This window comes from Balaenoptera borealis, assembly GCF_965194805.1.
Source record: "Balaenoptera borealis genome assembly, chromosome: 16".
In the NCBI taxonomy this organism is placed as follows: domain Eukaryota; kingdom Metazoa; phylum Chordata; class Mammalia; order Artiodactyla; family Balaenopteridae; genus Balaenoptera; species Balaenoptera borealis.
This window is the reverse complement of record NC_138872.1, coordinates 21,469,226-21,493,244: the sequence shown is the minus strand read 5'-3', so window position 1 is coordinate 21,493,244 and position 24,019 is coordinate 21,469,226. Positions and strand designations below refer to the sequence as shown.

Genomic DNA, 24,019 nt, shown 5'->3' with positions numbered 1-24,019 from the left:
TATGCTGTCTACAAGAGACCCACTTCAGACCTAGGGACACATACAGACTGAAAGTGAGGGGGTGGAAAAAGATGTTCCATGCAAATGGAAATCAAAAGAAAACTGGAGTAGCAATTCTCATATCAGACAAAATGGACTTTAAAATAAAGACTGTTACAAGAGACAAAGAATGACACTACATAATGATCGAGGGATCAATCCAAGAAGAAGATATAACAGTTGTAAATATTTATGCACCCAACATAGGAGCACCTCAATACATAAGGCAAATGCTAACAGCCATAAAAGAGGAAATTGACAGTAACACAATCATAGTAGGGGACTTGAACACCCCACTTTCACAAATGGACAGATCATCCAAAATGAAAATAAATAAGGAAACACAAGCTTGAAATGACACATTAGGCAAGATGGACTTAATTGATATTTATAGGACATTCCATCCAAAAACAACAGAATACACTTTCTTCTCAAGTGCTCATAGAACATTCTCCAGGATAGATCATATCTTGGGTCACAAATCAAGCCTTGGTAAATTTAAGAAAGTTGGAATTGTATCAAGTATCTTTTCTGACCACAACGCTATGAGACTAGATATCATTTACAGGAAAAAAACTAAAAAATACAAACACATGGAGGCTAAACAATACGTTACTAAATAACCAACAGATCACTGAAGAAATCAAAGAGGAAATCAAAAAATACCTAGAAACAAATGACAATGAAAACACGACAACCCAAAACCTATGGAATGCAGCAAAAGCAGTTCTAAAAGGGAAGTTTATAGCGATACAGTCCTACCTCAAGAAACAAGACAAATCTCAAATAAACAACCTAACCTTACACCTAAAGCAGTTAGAGAGAGAAGAACAAAATAAACCCCAAAGTTAGCAGAAGGAAAGAAATCATAAAGATCAGATCAGAAATAAATGAAAAAGAAATGAAGGAAACAATAGCAAAGATCAATAAAACAAAAAGCTGGTTCTTTGAGAAGATAAACAAAATTGATAAACCACCTGCCAGGCTCATCAAGAAAAAAAGGGAGAAGACTCAAATCAACAGAATTAGAAATGAAAAAGGAGAAGTAACAACTGACACTGCAGAAATGCAAATGATCATGAGAGATTACTACAAGCAACTGTATGCCAATAAAATGGACAACCTGGAAGGAATGGACAAATTCTTAGAAAAGCACAACCTTCCAAGACTGAACCAGGAAGAAATTGAAAATATAAACAGACCATTCACAAGCACTGAACTTGAACCTGTGATTAAAAATCTTCCAACAAACAAAAGCCCAGGACCAGATGGCTTCGCAGGTGAATTCTATCAAACATTTAGAGAAGAGCTAACACCTATCCTTCTCAAACTCTTCCAAAATATAGCAGAGGGAGGAGCGCTCCCAAACTCATTCTACGAGGCCACCATCACCCTGATGCCAAAACCAAAGATGTCACAAAAAAAGAAAACTACATGCCAGTATTACTGATGAACATAGATGCAAACATCCTCAACAAAATACTAGCAGACAGAATCCAACAGCACATTAAAAGGATCATACACCATGATCAAGTGGGGTTTATCCCAGGAATGCAAGAATTCTTCAGTATATGCAAATCAATCAATGTGATATACCATACTAACAGATTGAAGGGTAAAAACCATACGATCATCTCAACAGATGCGGAAAAAGCTTTCGACAAAATCAACACCCATTTATGATAAAAACTCTCCAGAAAGCAGGCATAGAGGGAACCTACCTCACCTCAACATGATAAAGGCCTTATATGACAAACCCACAGCCAACATCGTTCTCAGTGGTGAAAAACTGAAACCATTTCCTCTAAGATCAGGAACAAGACAAGGTTGCCCACTCTCACCACTATTATTCAACATAGTTTTGGAAGTTTTAGCCACAGCAATCAGAGAAGAAAAAGAAATAAAAGGAATCCAAATCGGAAAAGAAGTAAAACTGTCACTCTTTGCAGATGACATGATACTATACATAGAGAATCCTAATGATGCTACCAGAAAACTACTAGAGCTAATCAATGAATTTGGTAAAGTAGCAGGATACAAAATTAATGCACAGAAATCTCTTGCATTCCTGTACACTAATGATGAAAAATCTGAAAGAGAAGTTAAGAAAACACTCCCATTTACCATTGCAACAAAAAGAATAAAATACTTAGGAATAAACCTACCTAGGGAGACAAAAGACCTGAATGCAGAAAACTATAAGACACTGATGAAAGAAATTAAAGACAATATAAACAGGTGGAGAGTTATACCATATTCTTGGACTGGAAGAATCAACATTGTGAAAATGACTGTACTACCCAAAGCAATCTACAGATTCAATGCAATACTTATCAAACTATCAATGGCATTTTTCACAGAACTAGAACAAAAAGTTTTGCAATTTGTATGGAAACACAAAGACCCCAAATAGCCAAAGCAATCTTGAGAAAGAAAAACGGAGCTGGAGGAATCAGGCTCCCTGACTTCAGACTCTACTATGAAGCTACAGTAATCAAGACAGTATGGTACTGGCACAAAAAACAGACATATAGATGACTGGAACAGGATAGAAAGCCCAGAGATAAACCCACACACATATGGTCACCTCATCTTTGATAAAGGAGGCAAGAATATACAATGGAGAAAAGACAGCCTCTTCAACAAGTGGTACTGGGAAAACTGGACAGCTACATGTAAAAGAATGAAATTAGAACACTTCCTAACACCATACACAAAAATAAACTCAAAATGGATTAAAGGCTTAAATGTAAGGCCAGACACTATAAAACTCTTAGAGGAAAACATAGGCAGAACACTCCATGACATAAATCACAGCAAGATCTTTTTTGGTCCACCTCCTGGAGAAATGGAAATAAAAAAAAAATAAACAAATGGGACCTAATGAAACTTAAAAGCTTTTGCACAGCAAAGGAAACCATAAACAAGATGAAAAGACAACCCTCAGAATGGGAGAAAATATTTGCAAACGAAGCAACTGACAAAGGCTTAATCTCTAAAATATACAAGCAGTTCATGCAGCTCAATATCAAAAAAACAAACAACCCAATCCAAAAATGGGTGGAAGACCTAAATAGACATTTCTCCAAAGAAGATATACAGATTGTCAACAAACACATGAAAGGATGCTCAACATCACTAATCATTAGAGAAATGCAAGTCAAAACTACAATGAGGTATCACTTTACACCGGTCAGAATGGCCATCATCAAAAAATCTAGAAACATTAAATGCTGGAGAGGGTGTGGAGAAAAGGGAACCCTCTTGCACTGTTATTGGGAATGTAAATTGATACAGCCACTATGGAGAACAGTATGGAGGTTCCTTAAAAAACTAAAAATGGAACTACCATACGACCCAGCAATCCCACTACTGGGCATATACCCTGAGAAAACCATAATTCCAAGAGAGCCATGTCCCACAATGTTCATTGCAGCACTATTTACAATAGCCAGGACATGGAAGCAACCTAAGTGTCCATCGACAGATGAATGGATAAAGAAGATGTGGCATATAGACACAGCCATAAAAGAAACGAAATTGAGTTATTTGTAGTGAGGTTGATGGACCTAGAGTCTGTAATACAGAGTGAATGAAGTAAGTCAGAAAGAGGAAAACAAATACCATATGCTGACACATATATTTGGAATCTAAAAAAAATGGATATGATGAACCTAGGGGCAGGACAGGAATAAAGACGCAGACGTAGAGAATGGACTTGAGGACACGGGGGTGGGGAGGGAAGGGTAAGCTGGGACGAAGTGAGAGAGTAGCATGGACATATATACACTACCAAATGTAAAATAGATAGCTAGTGAGAAGCAGCTGCATAGCACAGGGAGATCAGCTTGGTGTTTTGTAACCACCTAGAGGCATGGGACTGATTCAGTTTGTTGTACAGCAGAAACTAACAACATTGTAAAGCAATTATACTCCAATAAAGATGTTAAAATAAATAAATTAATTAAAAAAATATGGAACAGAAAAAAAAATAAATACATTGAAATGTATGGCTTTAGTATGTTCATGTGAACACAAACACTAATCCCAATTTTCACATAGTTTTTAAAAAATTGGAAATGTTAATATTAAAGTAAGATTTTCTCCTTGGGGTTCTTGTTGATTTATTTATAGTTTTACCATTCCATTGCTTAATTCCAAACATATTACAAAATATCCATGTATACGTTAAAAAAATTAAAAACTAGTCTTATTTTGATTCTCATTCTCTGAATAGGCAAAGTAGCTTCATGTAAGCACACTGCAGGTCTTCTGTAAAGTAGTGTTGATGTTTGAGTCCCTAGCTTATTAAATACAGATTAATCTCCTCTCTGAATCAAAGAAATAGGCACAAACAGCCTGTTCTTAAATTAGATTGCATGCATTTTATTGCTAAAGAAATTTCTAAATGTATAATTAATTCTTGCTCTCTCTTTTGATAGTAATCCCGTGGATTTGAGTAACCCAGCCATTATAAGCTCTACTCCCAAATTTCAGGAACAGTTCTTAAATGTGAGCGGAATGCCGCAAGAATTGAATCAGTATCCCTGCCTTAAACATCTGCCTCAAATATTTTTTCGTGCCATGCGTGGAATCAGCTGTCTGGTGGATGCATTCTTAGGTGAATTTTGTGTATGTTGCTAGATGTTTGAAGATAACTCTAGAGTCTAGTTTTAGAAACTTTTGTGGACAGCCCAAAGCAAAAGATGAACAGAGTTGATTACAAATAATAACCTGGGAAAAATTATTTGCAACGAGTGTGATAGCTAGAGGGTTTTTGTTATTATTATATAAATAGATCAAATAATGCAAAGAAAAAGAATAAGACCTGGTAGATAAATGGACAAAGACTATGAATAAATAATTTGCAAAAGAGAAAAGTGTTCATTCTCACTAGTAATCCAAGAAAATACAGATTAAAATGCATTAGGTATCATTCTTATGTGAATCATTAGGAAGCAGTTTATACTTTTTGTGAACCGTTGTTTTAAACTGTTTTTCACATGAAAAGTCAGTATTTTTTTAACCTGTTAAAAGGCAGCGATATTTAATACCTATCATTTTCAAAAACATTTTGTTATGTGCAATTAATATATTACAGAGGTAATATATTAGTTCAGTTAACTTTGGCTGCCCCCTAGCCAAAAGTACTAGTGGTTTAAACAAGGTAGTTTACTTTCACACGTGTTAAGTGCAGGACTAAGCTGTATACAGGGCTGCTATAGCAGTTCCACCATTGTCAGAGACCCAAGGCCCTTCCATCTTCTGGCTCTTCATCCTTTGTACACACTCTCATGGGCCGTGATGGCTGAAAGAGTTCCAGCTATCCTGTTCAGGAATTGGGAAGGAAGGAGCATCTACCTTTGATTGATTCTTTTAAGGAGATTTCTTGGGGAAGACCCACCCAATAATTGCCCACTTCTCTATGGTCAGAACATGGCCACATCTGGCTGTAAGGGAGCCTTCAAAATGCAGTTGTTTATTCTGGGTAGCCATGTCTAGTTAAAATTTGTGTTTTGTAACTCAGGAAGAAAGGACAAATTGATATTGGGAGGCAGCTAGCAGTCTCTGCTGTAGTCTGTTGTGAGCCTTCACTGGTGTTGCTTGAGGAAGATTTACTGACCACATATTTTGAACTATGAAGAATAACTCCATTTGTCTTTCTTTAAAGGCATTTCTAGACCCCGATCAGACAGTGCTCCTCCAACACCCGTGAATAGATTGAGTATGCCTCAAAGCACTGCTGTCAATACCACCCCACCACATAACCGGAGGCACCGGGCTGTTACTGTGAATAAGGCCACCATGAAGACAAGCACAGTAAGTTTTCATGACCGTTGTTATACTGTATAAAATGGGCTTTTTAATCTGCCCTCCTTTTAAAAAATCCTGCTGTTTTCTCAAACTTTTCATGAGTGTGGCTATATTCTTGTGTTCTTCTAATAGGTTAGTACTGCTCACGCCTCAAAAGTTCAGCACCAGACATCCTCCACCTCTCCTCTGTCAAGTCCAAATCAGACTAGTTCAGAACCCCGGCCACTGCCTGCCCCACAGAGACCAAAGGTTAACAGCATCTTGAATCTCTTTGGATCATGGTTATTTGATGCAGCATTTGTTCACTGTAAACTTCATAATGGGATAAACAGAGACAGCAGCATGACTGGTAAATATTGCTCAAGAAATACGTTGTCATTTTTTTCTTTTCTTTTTTTTCTTTTTAATCTTTCCTACCTGCAAGATTAATATGTATCTTAAAAAGCTCTCTGTCTCTGACCAAGCAGTGTCTTGTGCTTAACCCCTTCCAGCTGAAGTAATTTTGAAAGTTTCCCTACTTGTCCTTTTTATGTTTGTTCTATGAGGTTTGGCTTTTGTCTGGCTTTTGTCTAACACTTCAGGTTAGCCACTTTTTGTTAAACCAGATTCCTTTCAGTAGGTGACCTGGAAGTTCCCTTCATGTCAGCCAGGATAATAATATTGATATAAAGAATTAAACATAATTGACCAGAAATTTATTCATAAGAAGTGTTTTCTTAGATTTTGACAGCCATTCACTCATTACTACATATAAATATCAGAAATTTTCTGCTTCACAGAAGACTCTAACCTTTTAGGTTTTAGTCTAGAGAACTTTATTTCAAGGGCACACTTTGAAAAATATATTTTCTCTGAAAATAAATAAGACTGGTGAAGAATTAATAACTCAACCCTGATATCTTCATTTAGATTTTGTTACAGAAATGAAATTCTATCTAAATCTGATTGATATTTGTCATCTTACCATTATACATGGAAGTAGTGGCATAGGGTACAGGATGGAAGGCTGGGGTACTGCAGAATATACTGAATATTTATGACTGTTTTATAGAGCTGAACAATAAAAATGGCTAGCACTTATTGATCTGCAGTTACTCTGTGCCAGGCACTATGCTTTATGAATTAACTGTGCTTTATGTAATAATATAATTAATATTGGTTGGTTGGTAAGAGAAGCACTTTTCCACTGGGGTTGGAAATAACTTGAGATAAAAGGATGCCTAATTGCATTAGATTATGCATCTCTAGGGAGAGTGTTAATTTCAAGGATAAAACTAATAAAATGGTCATAAGGGTCTCTGCTTTCTCTCAGAAATGCATTCTTATTATGTATCATCTCGGAACTAAGGGTCTATGACTGTTAGCATTATATACATGTAAATTATTTTGGTTGTTCTTACAAATCTTTAAATAATTTAGAAAAGTAGTGCATATAAAGGCATTTTCAGGAATATAATTTGAGATTGCATGATTGAGTTGAGGGATTCCTTTGTTTATTTTCTTCAAATTCAGACACTTTATATTCTACCATTTCCATATTTTATTTGCAAGTTTGACTTATGGATAAGTAAATGTACTTATTTGATGACTAAATGAAAACATTTAAAAAACATTTTGGCTTATGTTTTCTTATGTTCATGTGCCCTATATTTTGAGTTTTATGACCCATGTTTATATTTATTAATTTGTATTGTATATTCTAGATTGAGTTAGTCATATTTTTATTTTTTATTTTTATTAAGATACAATTCTTTACAGTGTAACTTTTGGGTATCAAGCTGTTGACACTAAAATCCCTGAATCCAGAGTGGTTCAACCTGCTGCTTCCTTGGTCGGCTTGCTTAAAGGGAATTTATAGATCTTCCCACTCTCTAGGGAGTTTTTAACAGCTTTTCTCACCCTCTTGTGCCGAAAGATAGAAACTAGAATTCAAATCATGTGTGGGCTACAAATTCCTACTTTTAACTCTTACCATTTTCTTTGGTGGGGAAAGGATAGAAGCTCTTCTTCCCCCACCTTGTGTTCAGAGATGAGAAAGGCTGTTGTATTTATTACCCAGGAGATAGGAGGTGTCCAGATAGCTGAATGGGTTAGAGTGCTGTTGGGTGCTACTCTTGAGGTCTTGGGGGTGGTGGGAAGTTTGAGAATACTGACTCTGTTAGTCTGTTCTCTAAGTACTGGCTGCCATCAAGGAATTCTGCCATGTAGTTCACCTCTAACTTAAAATGTTTGCTTCTGTGAACTGGTTAGCTTTAGAGTTACATGACAGTACACTGTGCTTTGTAATTGTAACATTGAGCTGGGAAGGGTTAATGAACTAAAATTTTAATGCACGTTATGGGCAGTTCAAAACCTCAATTTTTTGTAGTTGTGTAATTTTCTTCGTTCATTGTTTTGCATGATACAAAAATCATAATTTTGGATCTGAATGCACAATTTCCTGTTTTTGAACTAGCTTGTGGTATCATAAAGCTTTTAATCTAACTTTTAAAAAGCTAAAAAGCTTCTTAACTTATTGTAAAATTTCACCATCTTTAAAGTATTTTATAATTACTACTGTCCTTTGATTTGTTTCCATTTATTTCTATTATCTTGCAGCATCTTTTATCCAAATTCTTCTTTCTTATAAATCTTGTAAGTAGGAACCAGAAGCTTCTCCTTAATTGCAGTCATGTTTTTATTTTTTTCATAATTCCATTAAAAATTTTGATTGTCATTGTCTCTTGTAGTTTTTGCACTTGGGAAGAAAAATACTTTTCTGTGTTTTGAATGGGGAAGATTGTTGGCAAAAGCAAATTAATCTGCCTGAATCAGTCCCATTATTTTCGTACACTAGTCTGGTCATGTCATGAATTCCAGGATTTTGCACTAACTGTGTTTTGGCTTTTTTTTTTTTTTTTAATTTAAAGCTTTAAGCGTATTTTTATACAGATTTAGTGTTTGATTTGTATGCATTCTGCATGTAGTGTTTTTCAAATGTATTATTGCTGGATAGCTTATTCAGGACTAAAAATGGCTCATGGGAAGTTGCATAAAGATTTATGCTTGACTCTGCATTCTGTTAAATCTGTTATTACAAATAATTTAAACATTTCATGTAGAGTGATAAAAGATTTCAGAGTGATTTTCAATACACTGTGAAATCTTTAGTTAAAAATAAAAGCAACTTTCGAAGGGCTTCTGTTTCAGTGACAACGAATGACCATGATAATCTTTCTTACCAATCCAATTTTCTGATTTATCAACCTCAAGTTAGCTGCTGTCTGTGGTTGTTAAAATTCATTCTCATTTTGCTTGGTTGGGCGATTCTTTGGTGTGTGTTTTGGAGTTGGGTGGGTGGTGGGAATGCTCTCTCTTCCTCCCTACCCATTTCTTATCCTTACCTTGCCCTCTCCCTAAAGTATACAACCTGGCATGGGATTACCCATTCAATTATGATGTCTGTCTGGGGTAATGTGTAAATTTGCAGTACCTATTTTTCTTAATGTTTAAGCATCATTTTTTAGGGAGAGGAAAAAAACAGAATAAATAATAGAAAAGCCAAATTCTGTGTTATATATCTGTATGTATGTGAATACAGATATATACAAATGTACTCTGCTAATCAGAAATTCAGTTGAAAAATGCATCTTGTAGAATCTGTTAAACTGACAGTACCACTGTAAATTGTTACCCCTTTTCAAAGAAGATTTCAGAGAGCCCTTTTTAAAAAAAAAAAAAAAAAAATTAAGACATAATTGCTAAACAAAAGCATTATTGGATTCTATTCAAGTAGCTATTTAATGACACCAACATTTGATCTTTGTGTCCAGGGTCCCATGAGCCTATTTACATATCAACAAATATAATAAAACCCTCCTTTTTTCTCCCCAGCCATTACAACACAAGCTAGCATGGAGTTTCGACGGAAAGGGTCACAAATGTCCACAGACACCATGGTTTCCAATCCTATGTTTGATGCAAGTGAATTTCCTGATAACTATGAAGCAGGAAGAGCTGAGGCTTGTGGGACACTGTGTAGGATTTTTTGTAGCAAGAAGACTGGAGAAGAGATTCTGCCAGCTTATTTATCCAGGTCTTAGAATTTTTTTTGTTTATTTTTCCATTTATATAGTTGTGATAGTGAAACTATTATAGCATGGCGTAGTAGGTTGAATTGTTAAGTAAACGTTGGTTTGAAATACCTGCAAATGTATGTAAGTAACTGAAATTTTTTGCTTGAATTCTTCCTTTTTACCTGCCTTACCAGATTTGGTGAGGACCCCTAACACCCTTTTTATTTTAGATGTATTGTTAATTCCATCTTACATGATGTTTGTTAATTACAGAGAGATTTGAAGGGCCACACTAAATTTTTAATACATTTTTACCACAGTACTAGACACTATAGATGGTCCAGAAATGTTAGCTGTCAGTCCTGCCTCTAAGGAGCTTATTTTCTCAAGTGAGCAAAGCCATGTACACAAGTAACACCAATCCAATAGCAATAGGAAGCTGGTAAGAGAGAGACACAGAAAAAGTGCTATAGGCGTTCAGAGGAAGCAGCAGCATACACTTGCCCTGGGGGTTCAGGAGAGAGTTACAGAGGATTGGGTGATTGTGCTGGACTTATAAAAGGTGACTAGTATTTAGACTATGTTAGCAAGTTGGGTAGGGTCATCCTATCCAGATTTATGACTTCAACCAGTCTTTTTGAGTGGCTCTGCCATCCATTCAGTTGCTCATGCCAGAAACTAGGAGTCTTTAGGCTTCTCTTCTCTCCCTCTGTATCTTTAGATGGTCAACCGACTCTTGCCTTTCTGCTACTTAACCCTCGAAAATCTCTCCACTCTGTCCCCACCATGACACTTCAGGCCTTGTCACTTTTTTGCTAAATTAACTTGTAATGGCCTCCTATTTTTCTTGACTGTCTTTTGCCCTCCTCAACTGATCATTCACACAGCTGCTGAAGTGATACTTACATTAATAAGAACATTCAGGTGTCTGTACATACTAGGTTCTCAGGAGAGAGGATTAAACTGACTCAGAAGGAAAAAGTGTAGAAGAATACAGATATGAAACAGAATGGTACATGCAAGGAAGTAAGCAGTATCTTAATAGGCACTTGACTTTAAGTAACAGAAAACTCTTTCAATGTGACTTAAGCAAAAGGGGAATGAGTTATGAGAAACTCACGCTATTGAATACTTTCTAAGGTCAGGACATGCCGCAGGGTCTCACGAAGGGCAGGAACCAGGAGCTAGAAAGTGTTCAGGGACCAAAACAACTTTCCTCCTTTTTGTTTCTCTGTCATCATGGTCTCCCAGAACTGCTTCATTCTTCTCTTACCTGCAGATCATGTTTTTATATTGTAGTATGCTTCTAAGTTCAAATTTCCGTGACCTTTGTCTAGGTGACCAGCAGGGCCAATTAGCATTCTGAATCCTAATTTCAGATTCCTGAGAAAGAGGATCTGATTAATCAGGTGTCTACCTCTGGTCTAATCAGCTACAGCTGTGAAGATGGGTCCCATTGGATACTGGCACCCCATGTGGTGGGGGCACATTTCTTAGGAGGGAAACGATGGGTTGGGGCAATACTCCAAACGGTATCAATAGCAGTAAGGGAGAAGGCTGTGAACACGAGCCTTCCATCTGGCCCATAAGATTGGGTGGGTGGTAGTGTGACCGAAGAAGGGATTTGTGAGGGGGCCAAGGATGGGGTTAGTGTTGAACCTGTTGAATTTGAGGTGCCTGCGGGCTATTTATCAACAATTATTTATTAAGTTCCTACTTTGTGCCAGTCGCTGTGCACAGGGAGTACTAGAGTAATCAGTAGACATGTCCTGCCCTCAGGTCTCCAGTATGCTTTTGGCTAGTAGATCTGGAGCTAGAGACTGATCTGATTATGTTTGGTGGCTTAAGTAGTGTTTAAAACCAGGCTAGTAGAAGAGATAGCTTAGAGAACTGAGGTTGGCAGCCTGAGGAACACCAGTGTTAGGAGGCACGTGGAGTAAGAAGATCTGTTAAAGGAACTAGCCATAGAAGCCAGAGAAGAATTAAGAGCAGAAGGGAGTAATCAAACGGTTGAATGCTTTAAAAAGGCAAAGTTAAGACTTAGACATGTCTTTTGGATTTAGCAATTCAGAGGCCATTGGTTATTTGCTATAACATGGTTTTAGTTGAGTTCTAGAAAGAGAAGATAGATTGAAATGGGTTGAGCAGTGACCAGGCGGTGAGGAAGTGTTTCTGAGGAGGTTTGTGGGGAAAGGTACCTTACAGTAGCAGAAGAGTATACTAGTGTAGTTGCTCTTGAATGATGGAAGATTGAATGCTTAGTTCATTGGGGGTTAGGGGAGGATGTTGAAAGTAAGGTATGTTCAAGTACATTCCTAAAAGGATTCTTATTCAGAGTGACCTTCATATCGTGGGGAATACAGGGTCGAATGAGGTTTCTTTCTTTCACTGTGCCCCCAAAAATAATGGGGGAGGGGGAAAGGGACACAACACACTTTTTTTCAGGAATTGTGAAACGCTACAAAATTTTACTGACATGGAAATCAATTCAGTAATTCCTCCAGTTTATTGATAATTACTGCAGCCTTTTGTTTTTATCAATACTTACTTCATTTGCAGGCACCTGTAACTGAGTTGCAAGGCTTAAAACTTCAAGAAAGTGTAATAGACATGAATCTTTTTTTTCTTTTGATTAGGAAATATAACTTGGTTCTTAGTGTATTTGATTCTGAATTGTTCTAACTCCAGTAATACCTTTTAAAGGATAGAAGTAGTGAAGATTGGAAATAGACTTTAAGATGACTGTGTAGAAAATATTAATAATTATGAAAATAATTGATCAGCAGTTTGTTTAAAATTTTTTTCTTGCTTTCCTAGATTTTACATGCTTTTAATTCAAGGTTTGCAGATAAATGATTATGTGTGCCATCCTGTCTTGGCCAGCGTTATTCTAAACTCCCCTCCTTTGTTCTGCTGTGACTTGAAAGGGATTGATGTTGTGGTTCCTTACTTTATTTCAGCTCTTGAAACCATTTTGCCTGACAGGTAAGCTTTCATTCTGTACTAGTATGTCAGTTGTCGGTTTTGGCCTGGTCTGTTTTGGTGCTTCCTCCCCAGTTTCCCAATTTATCCTGTCCAGTTGTCTTCATGGCCCAAGGGAACTCAGGCCATATTAATTGAGTGCAGAACATCCAGGCCTGTCTCGTCCCTGAACTCTTTCAGTTCTCTTTGTCCACGGGCGTGTTGAATCCTTCTTGGTCTGGTCTAGAGGGGTAAGAACAGCCCCAGCCCAGAGGTCTTTTGTGGAATAGGCCTTACATTTAAAATCAATCAATCAATCAGATTCTAGTTTAATTCCATAACAGTTTAACATAGAGATTCTCTCTCACACACACACAAATTGCAGAATATAAACTCAGTGGAAAGTAATTACTGCATTCTTTATAAAACCAAACCCAGTACGTGTATTGTGAAAAATTGGCATAATGTATATTTGGCAATAGCTAAAAACATACTTTACTTCAGAAATACTAATAGCTGTCTTTATTATTATTTTTTTTTGGCAGAGAACTCTCAAAATTCAAAAGCTATGTAAATCCAACGGAATTAAGAAGATCTTCCATTAATATCCTGCTTTCTTTGTTGCCCCTCCCACATCACTTTGGCACAGTCAAATCCGAGGTAGAGTTTTATTAAAGTTTTTTATATTCTGTATTCTCTTTTGTGTGTTAATTCAAGTCAAATTGAATTTTTTAAAATGGAACAGGAGCTTTTAAAAAATTTTTCAAATTATTTCAAGTGAATCAACAAAGTTGATTTGTTGAGGTATTTCTTCTGTCAGTGAGCCAGCACGCCCTTGGCCTACCATTTCAAGCGGTGATGAGCTAGTGATGTCTGATCTCATATGTTGTGTGAGTTAGTGACACACTTAGCACAGTGGCTAATGTTAGTCAGACTGAAAGCCTTGCTTGTTAGACTGATCTGTGTGTCCACTGTAGCAGTTCCTACATGGGCATAGCGTACCACAGCAGACGACGTTAAATGTTATTTGTTTCTTCCGTAGGTGGTCCTGGAAGGAAAATTTAGTAATGATGACAGCTCTTCTTATGATAAACCAATAACTTTTTTGTCACTGAAGTTGAGACTTGTGAATATACTAATAGGTGCCTTGCAAACGGAGACAGACCCCAACAACACTCAAATGATACTAGGTTTGTGTTCACATGTTTTTTTGTAAGTGAAAACCCAGGTATGTTGACCTCAGGCATGTTGAGGAGGCAGGGGTCAGGGATGGGAACCTAAGCATAATATAGCCCTACTTATTCTGAATCAGAGGCAGAATTTGTTTGCTTTTATATGTGAAAAATTTTGAAGGGGTGAGATGAGGGAAGGAAAGCATCCTAGTTGCCTTGGTAGGTCATGTTGGCTTAGTTTTATTTGTGTTCTTTATTTTTCTCGTTCCCTCTTGCCCTTCCTCTCTCCTTCTCTCCCCTTTCCTCCCCTTCTTCTCCCCTTCCCTCTCTTCTCTTTCCTTTCTGCCCTCATTACTTCTGCCTCTGCCTCTTCCTCCTGCCTATTACATACATGTGAAAATGTTTGGAGTTGGGTGTAATTCTGGAAGCCATGTTTGAACAGCCAAGAGGAGATTGAGGAGTAGCTGTTGCTGTGCCTCCTCCCTTTTTCCTTCTTATTTCCTGTTGGTTTTCTAATCATACTGACTCTCTGTCTTAAGTGGCTCCTTATTATTATTGCCACTTACATATTTTAAACCCTTATCACCTCTCAGCTTGGTTACTGCAGCTGTCTCTTACTGTACTTCTGGTTTTTTATCAAAGCCAAGGGCATGGTCCTATGTGCAGGTACTCCAAGGAGAAAGAAGAGAATGGCATGGCTTTTATCCTTGAGCAAGTCTCATTGCAGAGATTGGAACACCTTCACAGAGTACTCAGATAACAGCAGAAGGCAGTGCTGATTGCGTGTCATGTTGAGTGTCTTCAGGGTTGAGAAAGAAGAAACCAAAAGAGCAAGGAAACTTCATAGAGGGAAGTGGAAGTTAAATTGCATCTTGTAGGGCAAGATTTGAATAGGTGCCAGTGAGGTTAGGATTTCATTCCAGGAGAGGAGATGACAAGGCCAGAGAATTGGTGGTGGCAGTAGTGGTTGGAGTGGGTACTCAGGAAGTATAGTATGTTATGCAGCAAGAGAGGGGAGTAAACAGGGAAGAGTAAATCCTTTCATTTTGGAAAGGAGTTGAAGGAACAGAGGTTAAATCTCGATGTGAGAGAGCCTCCAAATTATACTTTTTTAGGTTATTCAAATAACATCACTTGAAATCAGATAATTTCTACAGTTGATAGAGTATTTAGTTCCACTTTATCCTTTTTCTGAAGAAGCTCCTATGTGTGTTCCAAGGAAGAATCAATTGTCGGTCTTGCCATAGATTGGCAAAGCTGTGTCTGTCCTCTCTTTATCCATAGTGCACAGGAGCACTCCCCCACTGGGATGAGAAGCAGTGTGCTAGGCTCACTATCTTGTTTCTGTCCTAGTCTTTCTAGGGCTATGAGTTCCTTGGTAATAAATACATACAGCTTGCCTTCAGAATATGCAGCCATGGGTGAGCCCTAAACCATTCGTAAAAAGCAGTTGGTCAGAAAGATATAGCTGTGATTTCTATTTTGTTATTTTATATTGAAAAGATCAGGGCTTCCCTGGTGGCACAGTGGTTAAGAATCTGCCTGCCAACGCAGGGGACATGGGTTCAAGCCCTGATCCGGGAAGATCCCACATGCCACGGAGCAACTAAGCCCGTGTGCCATAACTACTGAGCCTGTGCACCACAACTACTGAGCCCGCATGCTACAGCTACTGAAGGCTGCATGCCTAGAGCCCGTGCTCTGCCACAAGAGAAGCCACCGCAATGAGAAGCCCGCGCACCGCAAGGAAGAGTAGCCCCCGCTCACCACAACTAGAGAAGGCCCGCGCGCAGCAACAAAGACCCAGTGCAGCCAAAAATAAATTTAAAAAATAAATAAATTTATTTAAAAAAGAGAAAGGAAAGATCAGAATCTGGTTTTGAAAGTATTACATAATATTTTTCTTAGTTTATATTACCCTCGAAATTGAGATGTTTACATCTGGTCTTTCACACCAATTAAAAAATACCTGAAAACGGTCTTTTTTTTTTTTTTTTTTTTTTAACCATTTTAACTATTTTTTTTTCTTTTTTTTTCTTTTAATCATTCATCAATTTTATACACATCACTGTATACATGTCAATCCCAATCGCCCAATTCAGCACACCACCATCCCCACCCCACCGCAGTTTTCCCCCTTTGGTGTCCATACGTTTGTTCTCTACATCTGTGTCTCAACTTCTGCCCTGCAACCCGGTTCATCTGTACCATTTTTCTAGGTTCCTCATACATGTGTTAATATACGATATTTGTTTTTCTCTTTCTGACTTACTTCACTCTGTATGACAGTCTCTAGATCCATCCACATCTCAACAAATGACTCAATTTCGTTCCTTTTTATGGCTGAGTAATATTCCATTGTATATATGTACCACAACTTCTTTATCCATTCATCTGTTGATGGGCATTCAGGTTGCTTCCATGACCTGGCTATTGTAAATAGTGCTGCAGTGAACATTGGGGTGCATGTGTCTTTTTGAATTACGGTTTTCTCTGGGTATATGCCCAGTAGTGGGATTGCTGGGTCATATGGTAATTCTACTTTTAGTTTTTTAAGGAAGCTCCATATTGTTCTCCATAGTGGCTGTATCAATTTACATTCCCACCAACAGTGCAAGAGGGTTCCCTTTTCTCCACACCTTCTCCAGCATTTGTTGTTTGTAGATTTTCTGATGATGCCCATTCTAACTGGTGTGAGGTGATAACTCATTGTAGTTTTGATTTGCATTTCTCTAATAATTAGTGATGTTGAGCATCTTTTCATGTGCTTCCTGGCCATCTGTATGTCTTCTTTGTAGAAATGTCTATTTAGGTCTTCTGCCCATTTTTGGATTGGGTTGTTTGTTTCTTTAATATTGAGCTGAATGAGCTGTTTATATATTTTGGAGATTAATCCTTTGTCCATTGATTCGTTTGCAAATATCTTCTCCCATTCTGAGGGTTGTCTTTTCGTCTTGTTTATGGTTTCCTTTGCTGTGCAAAAGCTTTGAAGTTTCTTTAGGTCCCATTTGTTTATTTTTGTTTTTATTTCTATTACTCTAGGAGGTGGATCAAAAAAGATCTTGCTGTGATTTATGTCATGGAGTGTTCTTCCTATGTTTTCCTCTAAGAGTTTTATAGTGTCCAGTCTTACATTTAGGTCTCTAATCCATTTTGAGTTTATTTTTGTGTATGGTGTTAGGGAGTATTCTAATTTCATTCTTTTACATGTAGCTGTCCAGTTTTCCCAGCACCACTTATTGAAGAGACTGTCTTTTCTCCATTGTATATCTTTGCCTCCTTTGTCATAGATTAGATGACCATAGGTGCGTGGGTTTATCTCTGGGCTTTCTATCTTGTTCCATTGATCTATGTTTCTGTTTTTGTGCCAGTACCATATTGTCTTGATTGCTGTAGCTTTGTAGTAGAGTCTGAAGTCAGGGAGTCTGATTCCTCCAGCTCCGTTTTTTTCCCTCAAGACTGCTTTGGCTATTCGGGGTCTTTTTTGTCTCCATACAAATTTTAAAATGATTTGTTCTAGTTCCGTAAAAAATGCCATTGGTAATTTGATAGGGATTGCATTGAATCTGTAGATTGCTTGGGGTAGTATAGTCATTTTCACAATATTGATTCTTCCAATCCAAGATCATGGTATATCTCTCCATCTCTTGGTATCAGCTTTAATTTCTTTCATCAGTGTCTTATAGTTTTCTGCATACAGGTCTTTTGTCTCCCTAGGTAGGTTTATTCCTAAGTATTTTATTCTTTTTGTTGCAATGGTAAATGGGAGTGTTTCCATAATTTCTCTTTCAGATTTTTCATCATTAGTGTATAGGAATGCAAGAGATTTCTGTGCATTAATTTTGTATCCTGCAACTTTACCAAATTCATTAATTAGCTCTAGTAGTTTTCTGGTAGCATCTTTAGGATTCTCTATGTATAGTATCATGTCATCTGCAAACAGTGACAGTTTTACTTCTTCTTTTCCAATTTGTATTCCTTTTATTTCTTTTTCTTCTCTGATTGCCATGGCTAGGACTTCCAAAACTATGTTGAATAATAGTGGTGAGAGTGGACATCCTAGTCTCGTTCCTGATCTTAGAGGAAATGGTTTCAGTTTTTCACCATTGAGAATGATGTTTGCTGTGGGTTTGTCATATATGGCCTTTATTATGTTGAGGTAGGTTCCCTCTATGCCCACTTTCTGGAGAGTTTTTATCATAAATGGGTGTTGAATTTTGTCAAAAGCTTTTTCTGCATCTATTGAGATGATCATATTGTTTTTCTTCTTCAATTTGTTAATATGGTGTATCACATTGATTGATTTGCGTATATTGAAGAATCCTTGCATCCCTGGGATAAATCCCACTTGATCATGGTGTGTGATCCTTTTAATGTGTTGTTGGATTCTGTCTGCTAGTATTTTGTTGAGGATTTTTGCATCTCTATTCATCAGTGATATTGGTCTGTAATTTTCTTTTTTTGTAGTATCTTTGTCTGGTTTTGGTATCAGGGTGATGGTGGCCTCATAGAATGAGTTTGGGAGTGTTCCTTCCTCTGCAATTTTTTGGAAGAGTTTGAGAAGGATGGGTGTTAGCTCTTCTCTAAATGTTTGATAGAATTCACCTGTGAAGCCATCTGGTCCTGGACTTTAGTTTGTTGGAAGATTTTTAATCACAGTTTCAATCTCCTTACTTGTGATTGGTCTGTTCATATTTTCTGTTTCTTCCTGGTTCAGTCTTGGAAGGTTATACCTTTCTAAGAATGTGTCCATTTCTTCCAGGTTGTCCATTTCATTGGCATAGAGTTGCTTGTAGTAGTCTCTTAGGATGCTTTGTATTTCTGCAGTGTCTGTTGTAACTTCTCCTTTTTCATTTCTGATTTTATTGATTTGAGTCCTCTCCCTCTTTTTCTTGATGAGTCTGGCTAATGGCTTATCAATTTTGTTTATCTTCTCAAAGAACCAGCTTTTAGTTTTATTGATCTTTGCTATTGTTTTCTTTGTTTCTATTTCATTTATTTCTGCTCTGATCTTTATGATTTCTTTCCTTCTGCCAACTTTGGGTTTTGTTTGTTCTTCTTTCTCTAGTTTCTTTAGGTGTAAGGTTAGATTGTTTACTTGAGATTTTTCTTGTTTCTTTAGGTAGGCTTGTATAGCTATAAACTTCCCTCTTAGAACTGCTTTTGCTGCATCCCATAGGTTTTGGATCATCGTATTTTCATTGTCATTTGTCTCTAAGTATTTTTTGATTTCCTCTTTGATTTCTTCAGTGATCTCTTGGTTTTTTAGTAACGTATTGTTTAGCCTCCATGTGTTTGTGTTTTTTACATTTTTTTCCCTGTAATTGATTTCTAATCTCATAGCGTTGTGGTCAGAAAAGATGCTTGATATGATTTCAATTTTCTTAAATTTACTGAGGCTTGATTTGTGACCCAAGACGTGATCTATCCTGGAGAATGTTCTGTGCGCACTTGAGAAGAACGTGTAATCTGCTGTTTTTGGATGGAATGTCCTATAAATATCAATTAAATCTATCTGGTCTATTGTGTCATTTAAAGCTTTTCATCTTTTATAGCTGTTAGCAGTTGCCTTATGTATTGAGGTGCTCCTATGTTGGGTGCATATATATTTATAATTATTATATCTTCTTCTTGGATTGATCCCTTGATCATTATGTAGTGTCCTTCCTTGTCTCTTGTAACATTCTTTATTTTAAAGTCTATTTTATCTGATATGAGTATTGCTACTCCAGCTTTCTTTTGATTTCCATTTGCATGGAATATCTTTTTCCATCCCCTTACTTTCAGTCTGTACATGTCCCTAGGTCTGAAGTGGGTCTCTTGTAGACAGCATATATATGGGTCTTGTTTTTGTATCCATTCTGCAAGCCTTTGACTTTTGGTTGGAGCATTTAATCCATTCACGTTTAAGGTAATTATCGATATGTATATTCCTATGACCATTTTCTTAATTGTTTTGGGTTTGTTTTTGTAGGTCCTTTTCTTCTCTTGTGTTTCCCACTTAGAGAAGTTCCTTTAGCATTTGTTGTAGAGCTGGTTTGGTGGTGCTGAATTCTCTTAGCTTTTGCTTGTCTGTAAAGCTTTTGATTTCTCCATGGAATCTGAATGAGATCCTTGCTGGGTAGAGTAATCTTGGTTGTAGGTTCTTTCCTTTCATCACTTTAAGTATATCATGCCACTCCCCTCTGGCTTGTAGAGTTTCTGCTGAGGAATCAGCTGTTAACCTTATGGGAGTTCTGTTGTATGTTATTTGTCGTTTTTCCCTTGCTGCTTTCAATAATTTTTCTTTGTCTTTAATTTTTGCCAATTTGATTACTGTGTGTCTTGGTGTGTTTCTCCTTGGGTTTATCCTGTATGGGACTCTCTGCGCTTCCAGGACTTGGGTGACTATTTCCTTTCCCATGTTAGAAAAGTTTTTGACTATAATCTCTTCAAATATTTTCTCTGGTCCTTTCTCTCTCTCTTCTCCTTCTGGGACCCCTATAATGCGAATGTTGTTGCATTTAATGTTGTCCCAGAGGTCTCTTAGGCTGTCTTCATTTCTTTTCATTCTTTTTTCTTTAGTCTGTTCCGCTGCAGTGAATTCCACCATTCTGTCTTCCAGGTCACTTATCCGTTCTTCTGCCTCAGTTATTCTGCTATTGATTCCTTCTAGTGTAGCTTTCATTTCAGTTATTGTATTGGTCATCTCTGTTTGTTTGTTCTTTAATTCTTCTAGGTCTTTGTTAATCATTTCTTGCATCTTCTCGATCTTTGCCTCCATTCTTTTTCTGAGGTCCTGGATCATCTTCACTATCATTATTCTGAATTCTTTTTCTGGAAGGTTGCCTATTTCCACTTCATTTAGTTGTTTTTCTGGGATTTTTTCTTGTTCCTTCATCTGGTATATAGCCCTCTGCCTTTTCATCTTGTCTGTCTTTCTGTGAATGTGGTTTTTGTTCCACAGGCTGCAGGATTGTAGTTCTTCTTGCTTCTGGTGTCTGCCCTCTGTTGGTTGAGGCTATCTAAGAGGCTTGATGGGAGGCTCTGGTGGTGGGTAGAGCTGACTGTTTCTGTGGCGGCCAGAGCTCAGTAAAACTTTAATCCACTTGACTGTTGATGGGTGGGGCTGGGTTCCCTCCCTGTTGGTTGTTTTGCCTGAGGCAACACAACACTGGAGCCTACCTGGGCTCTTTGGTGGGGCTAATGACAGACTCTGGGAGGGATCACGCCAAGGAGTACTTCCCAGAACTTCTGCTGCCAGTGTCCTTGTTCCCACGGTGAAACAGGGCCACCGCCCCCCCCCCCCCCCCCCCGCCTCTGCAGAAGATCTTCCAACACTAGCAGGTAGGTCTAGTTCAGTCTCCCCCGGGGTCACTGCTCCTTCCCCTGGGTCCCGATGCGCACACTATTTTGTGTGCGTCCTCCAAGAGTGGAGTCTCTGTTTCCCCCAATCCTGTCGAAGTCCTGCAATCAATTCCCACTAGGCTTCAAAGTCTGTTCTCTATGAATTCCTCCTCCCGTTGTCGGACCCCCAGGTTGGGAAGCTTGACGTGGGGCTCAGAACCTTCACTCCAGTGGGTGGACTTCTGTGGTATAAGTGTTCGCCAGTCTGTGAGTCACCCACCCACCAGTTATGGGATTTGATTTTACTCTGATTGCGCCCCTCCTACCATCTCATTGTGGCTTCTCCTTTGTCTTTGGATGTGGGGTATCTTTTTTGGTGAGTTCCAGTGTCTTCCTGTCGATGATTGTCCAGCAGCTAGTTGTGATTCTGGTGTTCTCGCAAGAGGGAGTGAGAGCACGTCCTTCTACTCCGCCATATTGGTTCCTCCTCTGAAAACGGTCATTTTTTTATGTAAAGCAAAGTTTGACCTTCAGAGTTTTTTTTTCTTTTTGACCTTCAGATTTATTTTAGGAAAACGTCATTTTAAAATTTGGGGGTGAGATCAGGAGATTAGGTCATTTCTAAAGAATATCTTTTCTGACCAACCAATGGATTTATTAGTAATTTTATGGAACCTTCAGGAATACTCAGCTAAAGTAATATTCTTATCTCTGTATTAATGGAGATGTTTTAGCCATTTTAGTATTCTTGTCATGTATTTAAATGTATTTTTTTGTTGTTTCAGGGGCAATGTTAAATATTGTTCAAGATTCAGCACTTTTAGAAGCCATTGGTTGCCAGATGGAGATGGTAAGAAGCATACAACATGTAATTTGTCAGAGAATATCAACTTCTGTTTTTATGTAAATTATATTCCAAAATGTCTGTCCATGTGTTTTTTAAAGGCATTTGTTTGTAAATTCAGCTCATTGATTCAGAAAGGATCCTTTTTAAAATATCTATTTTGAGGTTTCTTACCTTTCAGTGCCTCATCAGGTCCCTGAGAGATTCTGCATGAGAGAAATTCCAGCTAAACACTGTCTTTATTCCTGGACAGTGTTTACTTAAAGCTCTTACTTCTTTTGCTGTGTTGGTGAATTGGCTTGAATAATCTAGAAAAAGCCCCCTACTGCATAATTCCTTGTATCCCTTGTAGATCTAGTGTTGGCTGTAAACAGCATCTAGTTTATTCTTTTCTATCTCATCAGCTCTTTCTGGCCCCTCTAGACCAAAGTTTGAAGATCCCCCCAAAGCACCAATGCTTCTAAATCAAAAAAACTTTCCAGAGACTCCCAGTTCCCCCTGCTTCTGTCTTCAAGATATGTGATCCCTCTACCTGGAGTAGAGGTGGGGCGGTGGGTGGGTGGGGAATTAACAGAGTATACTGGAGTGAGATGGGTGGATGTTGGATGGGTGGTCAAGTTATTATTAAGGAAATTATGTTCATGTCCCAGTAGGTGGCTAATAACAGTCACCTTATCTGGATAAAAGGAATTGTGTTTGTAGGGGAAGAAAATGAGGAATGTCTTTAACAGATACCTTTGTTAGCCCCTATACATACAGGAGTTAATCATATGTTTTATTGTTTGTGTTTTATCATATAACTACATTTGAAAGTTGTTTGTTTATTTGTGTTTTGTTTTTTTAAGATTGTATTCCTGTTCTGATGTTTTGCTTGGGAGGCACTAGGGTATTTCTTTAAGGACCCAGAGTCATTAGCTAGTGAAGTCTAGTGAAGATGGAAAAGGTCTGGCCCTTTTAAACAGCAGCAAAGAAAACCCCAGAATGGGTACCCTCTAATCATCAGACCTTTGATACCTCCAATAGATGGTGTTTATGTGAAAACACCACAGCAGTTTTAATCCTTTGTCAATTTTTATCTATGTATCAGTTTGTGCTGTTTAGCTGGCACATTCCATTTTATCAACATGGCTTTAGTGATTGACTTCTGTCTATACTTGTAAACTATGGGTCTAGCTGTCAAATATTTGATTCATTTTTATTTGACTAGGGTGGTGGAGAAAATAACTTGAAGAGTCATAGTCGCACGAATAGTGGTATTAGTTCAGCAAGTGGTGGAAGCACGGAGCCCACAACTCCTGACAGTGAAAGACCTGCTCAGGCTCTCCTAAGAGATTATGGTAATCCATGTTTGTTTTTTTTTTGAAATCTAAAGTTTATAGAATAACTTTTAATGCACAGATATACAAAACAAGCAAAGAAATTTTAAACCAGATTTTAAGTTCATGACTTTTATGTATCTAAGTGTAACAGAGTGGCTATTAGTCCAAAACATTAAGAACAAGAAAACATTTAGCTCTGTAGCTTTTAGTAGTTAGATTTGGGGTGGTTTCTTAGATTTTATAAGTGATTATAATGTGTGGTTAGGAAACATTTCTGAATTCTGTACCAGGTGCTAGTAGTACAGAGTCAAATAGGATTTACCCTCTGCCTCAGAGTCTAATGGCAGAGTCAGCCAGTATATCAGTTTTTGCAGTGTGGTAAGGGTGGGTGATGGTTTATGCATTAGATGGCAACCCAGAGGAGAGTCTGTCTTTGTGTTTGAAGGCTATATACCCTACTATATCTGGGTAGATTCTTCAGTCACAAAA

The 24,019-nt window shown here is 37.8% G+C and overlaps 1 protein-coding gene across 7 annotated transcripts in view; it reads left to right on the top strand.

The window, feature by feature from the left end:
- Positions 1 to 24,019, top strand: part of RALGAPB (Ral GTPase activating protein non-catalytic subunit beta) — a 106,213-nt gene that overhangs the window by 41,322 nt on the left and 40,872 nt on the right. For 5 of the 7 annotated variants that reach the window (XM_082361920.1, XM_082361916.1, XM_082361918.1 and 2 more), the window contains 10 exons: positions 4,482 to 4,660; positions 5,711 to 5,859; positions 5,986 to 6,202; positions 8,452 to 8,487; positions 9,727 to 9,928; positions 12,726 to 12,893; positions 13,415 to 13,529; positions 13,912 to 14,059; positions 22,153 to 22,217; positions 23,419 to 23,548. In XM_082361920.1, coding sequence (XP_082218046.1) covers positions 4,482 to 4,660; positions 5,711 to 5,859; positions 5,986 to 6,202; positions 8,452 to 8,487; positions 9,727 to 9,928; positions 12,726 to 12,893; positions 13,415 to 13,529; positions 13,912 to 14,059; positions 22,153 to 22,217; positions 23,419 to 23,548 — 1,409 coding nt within the window. The remainder of the gene's footprint in view (positions 1 to 4,481; positions 4,661 to 5,710; positions 5,860 to 5,985; positions 6,203 to 8,451; positions 8,488 to 9,726; positions 9,929 to 12,725; positions 12,894 to 13,414; positions 13,530 to 13,911; positions 14,060 to 22,152; positions 22,218 to 23,418; positions 23,549 to 24,019) is intronic. The other 2 variants (XM_082361922.1, XM_082361921.1) reach the window with 1 other exon arrangement.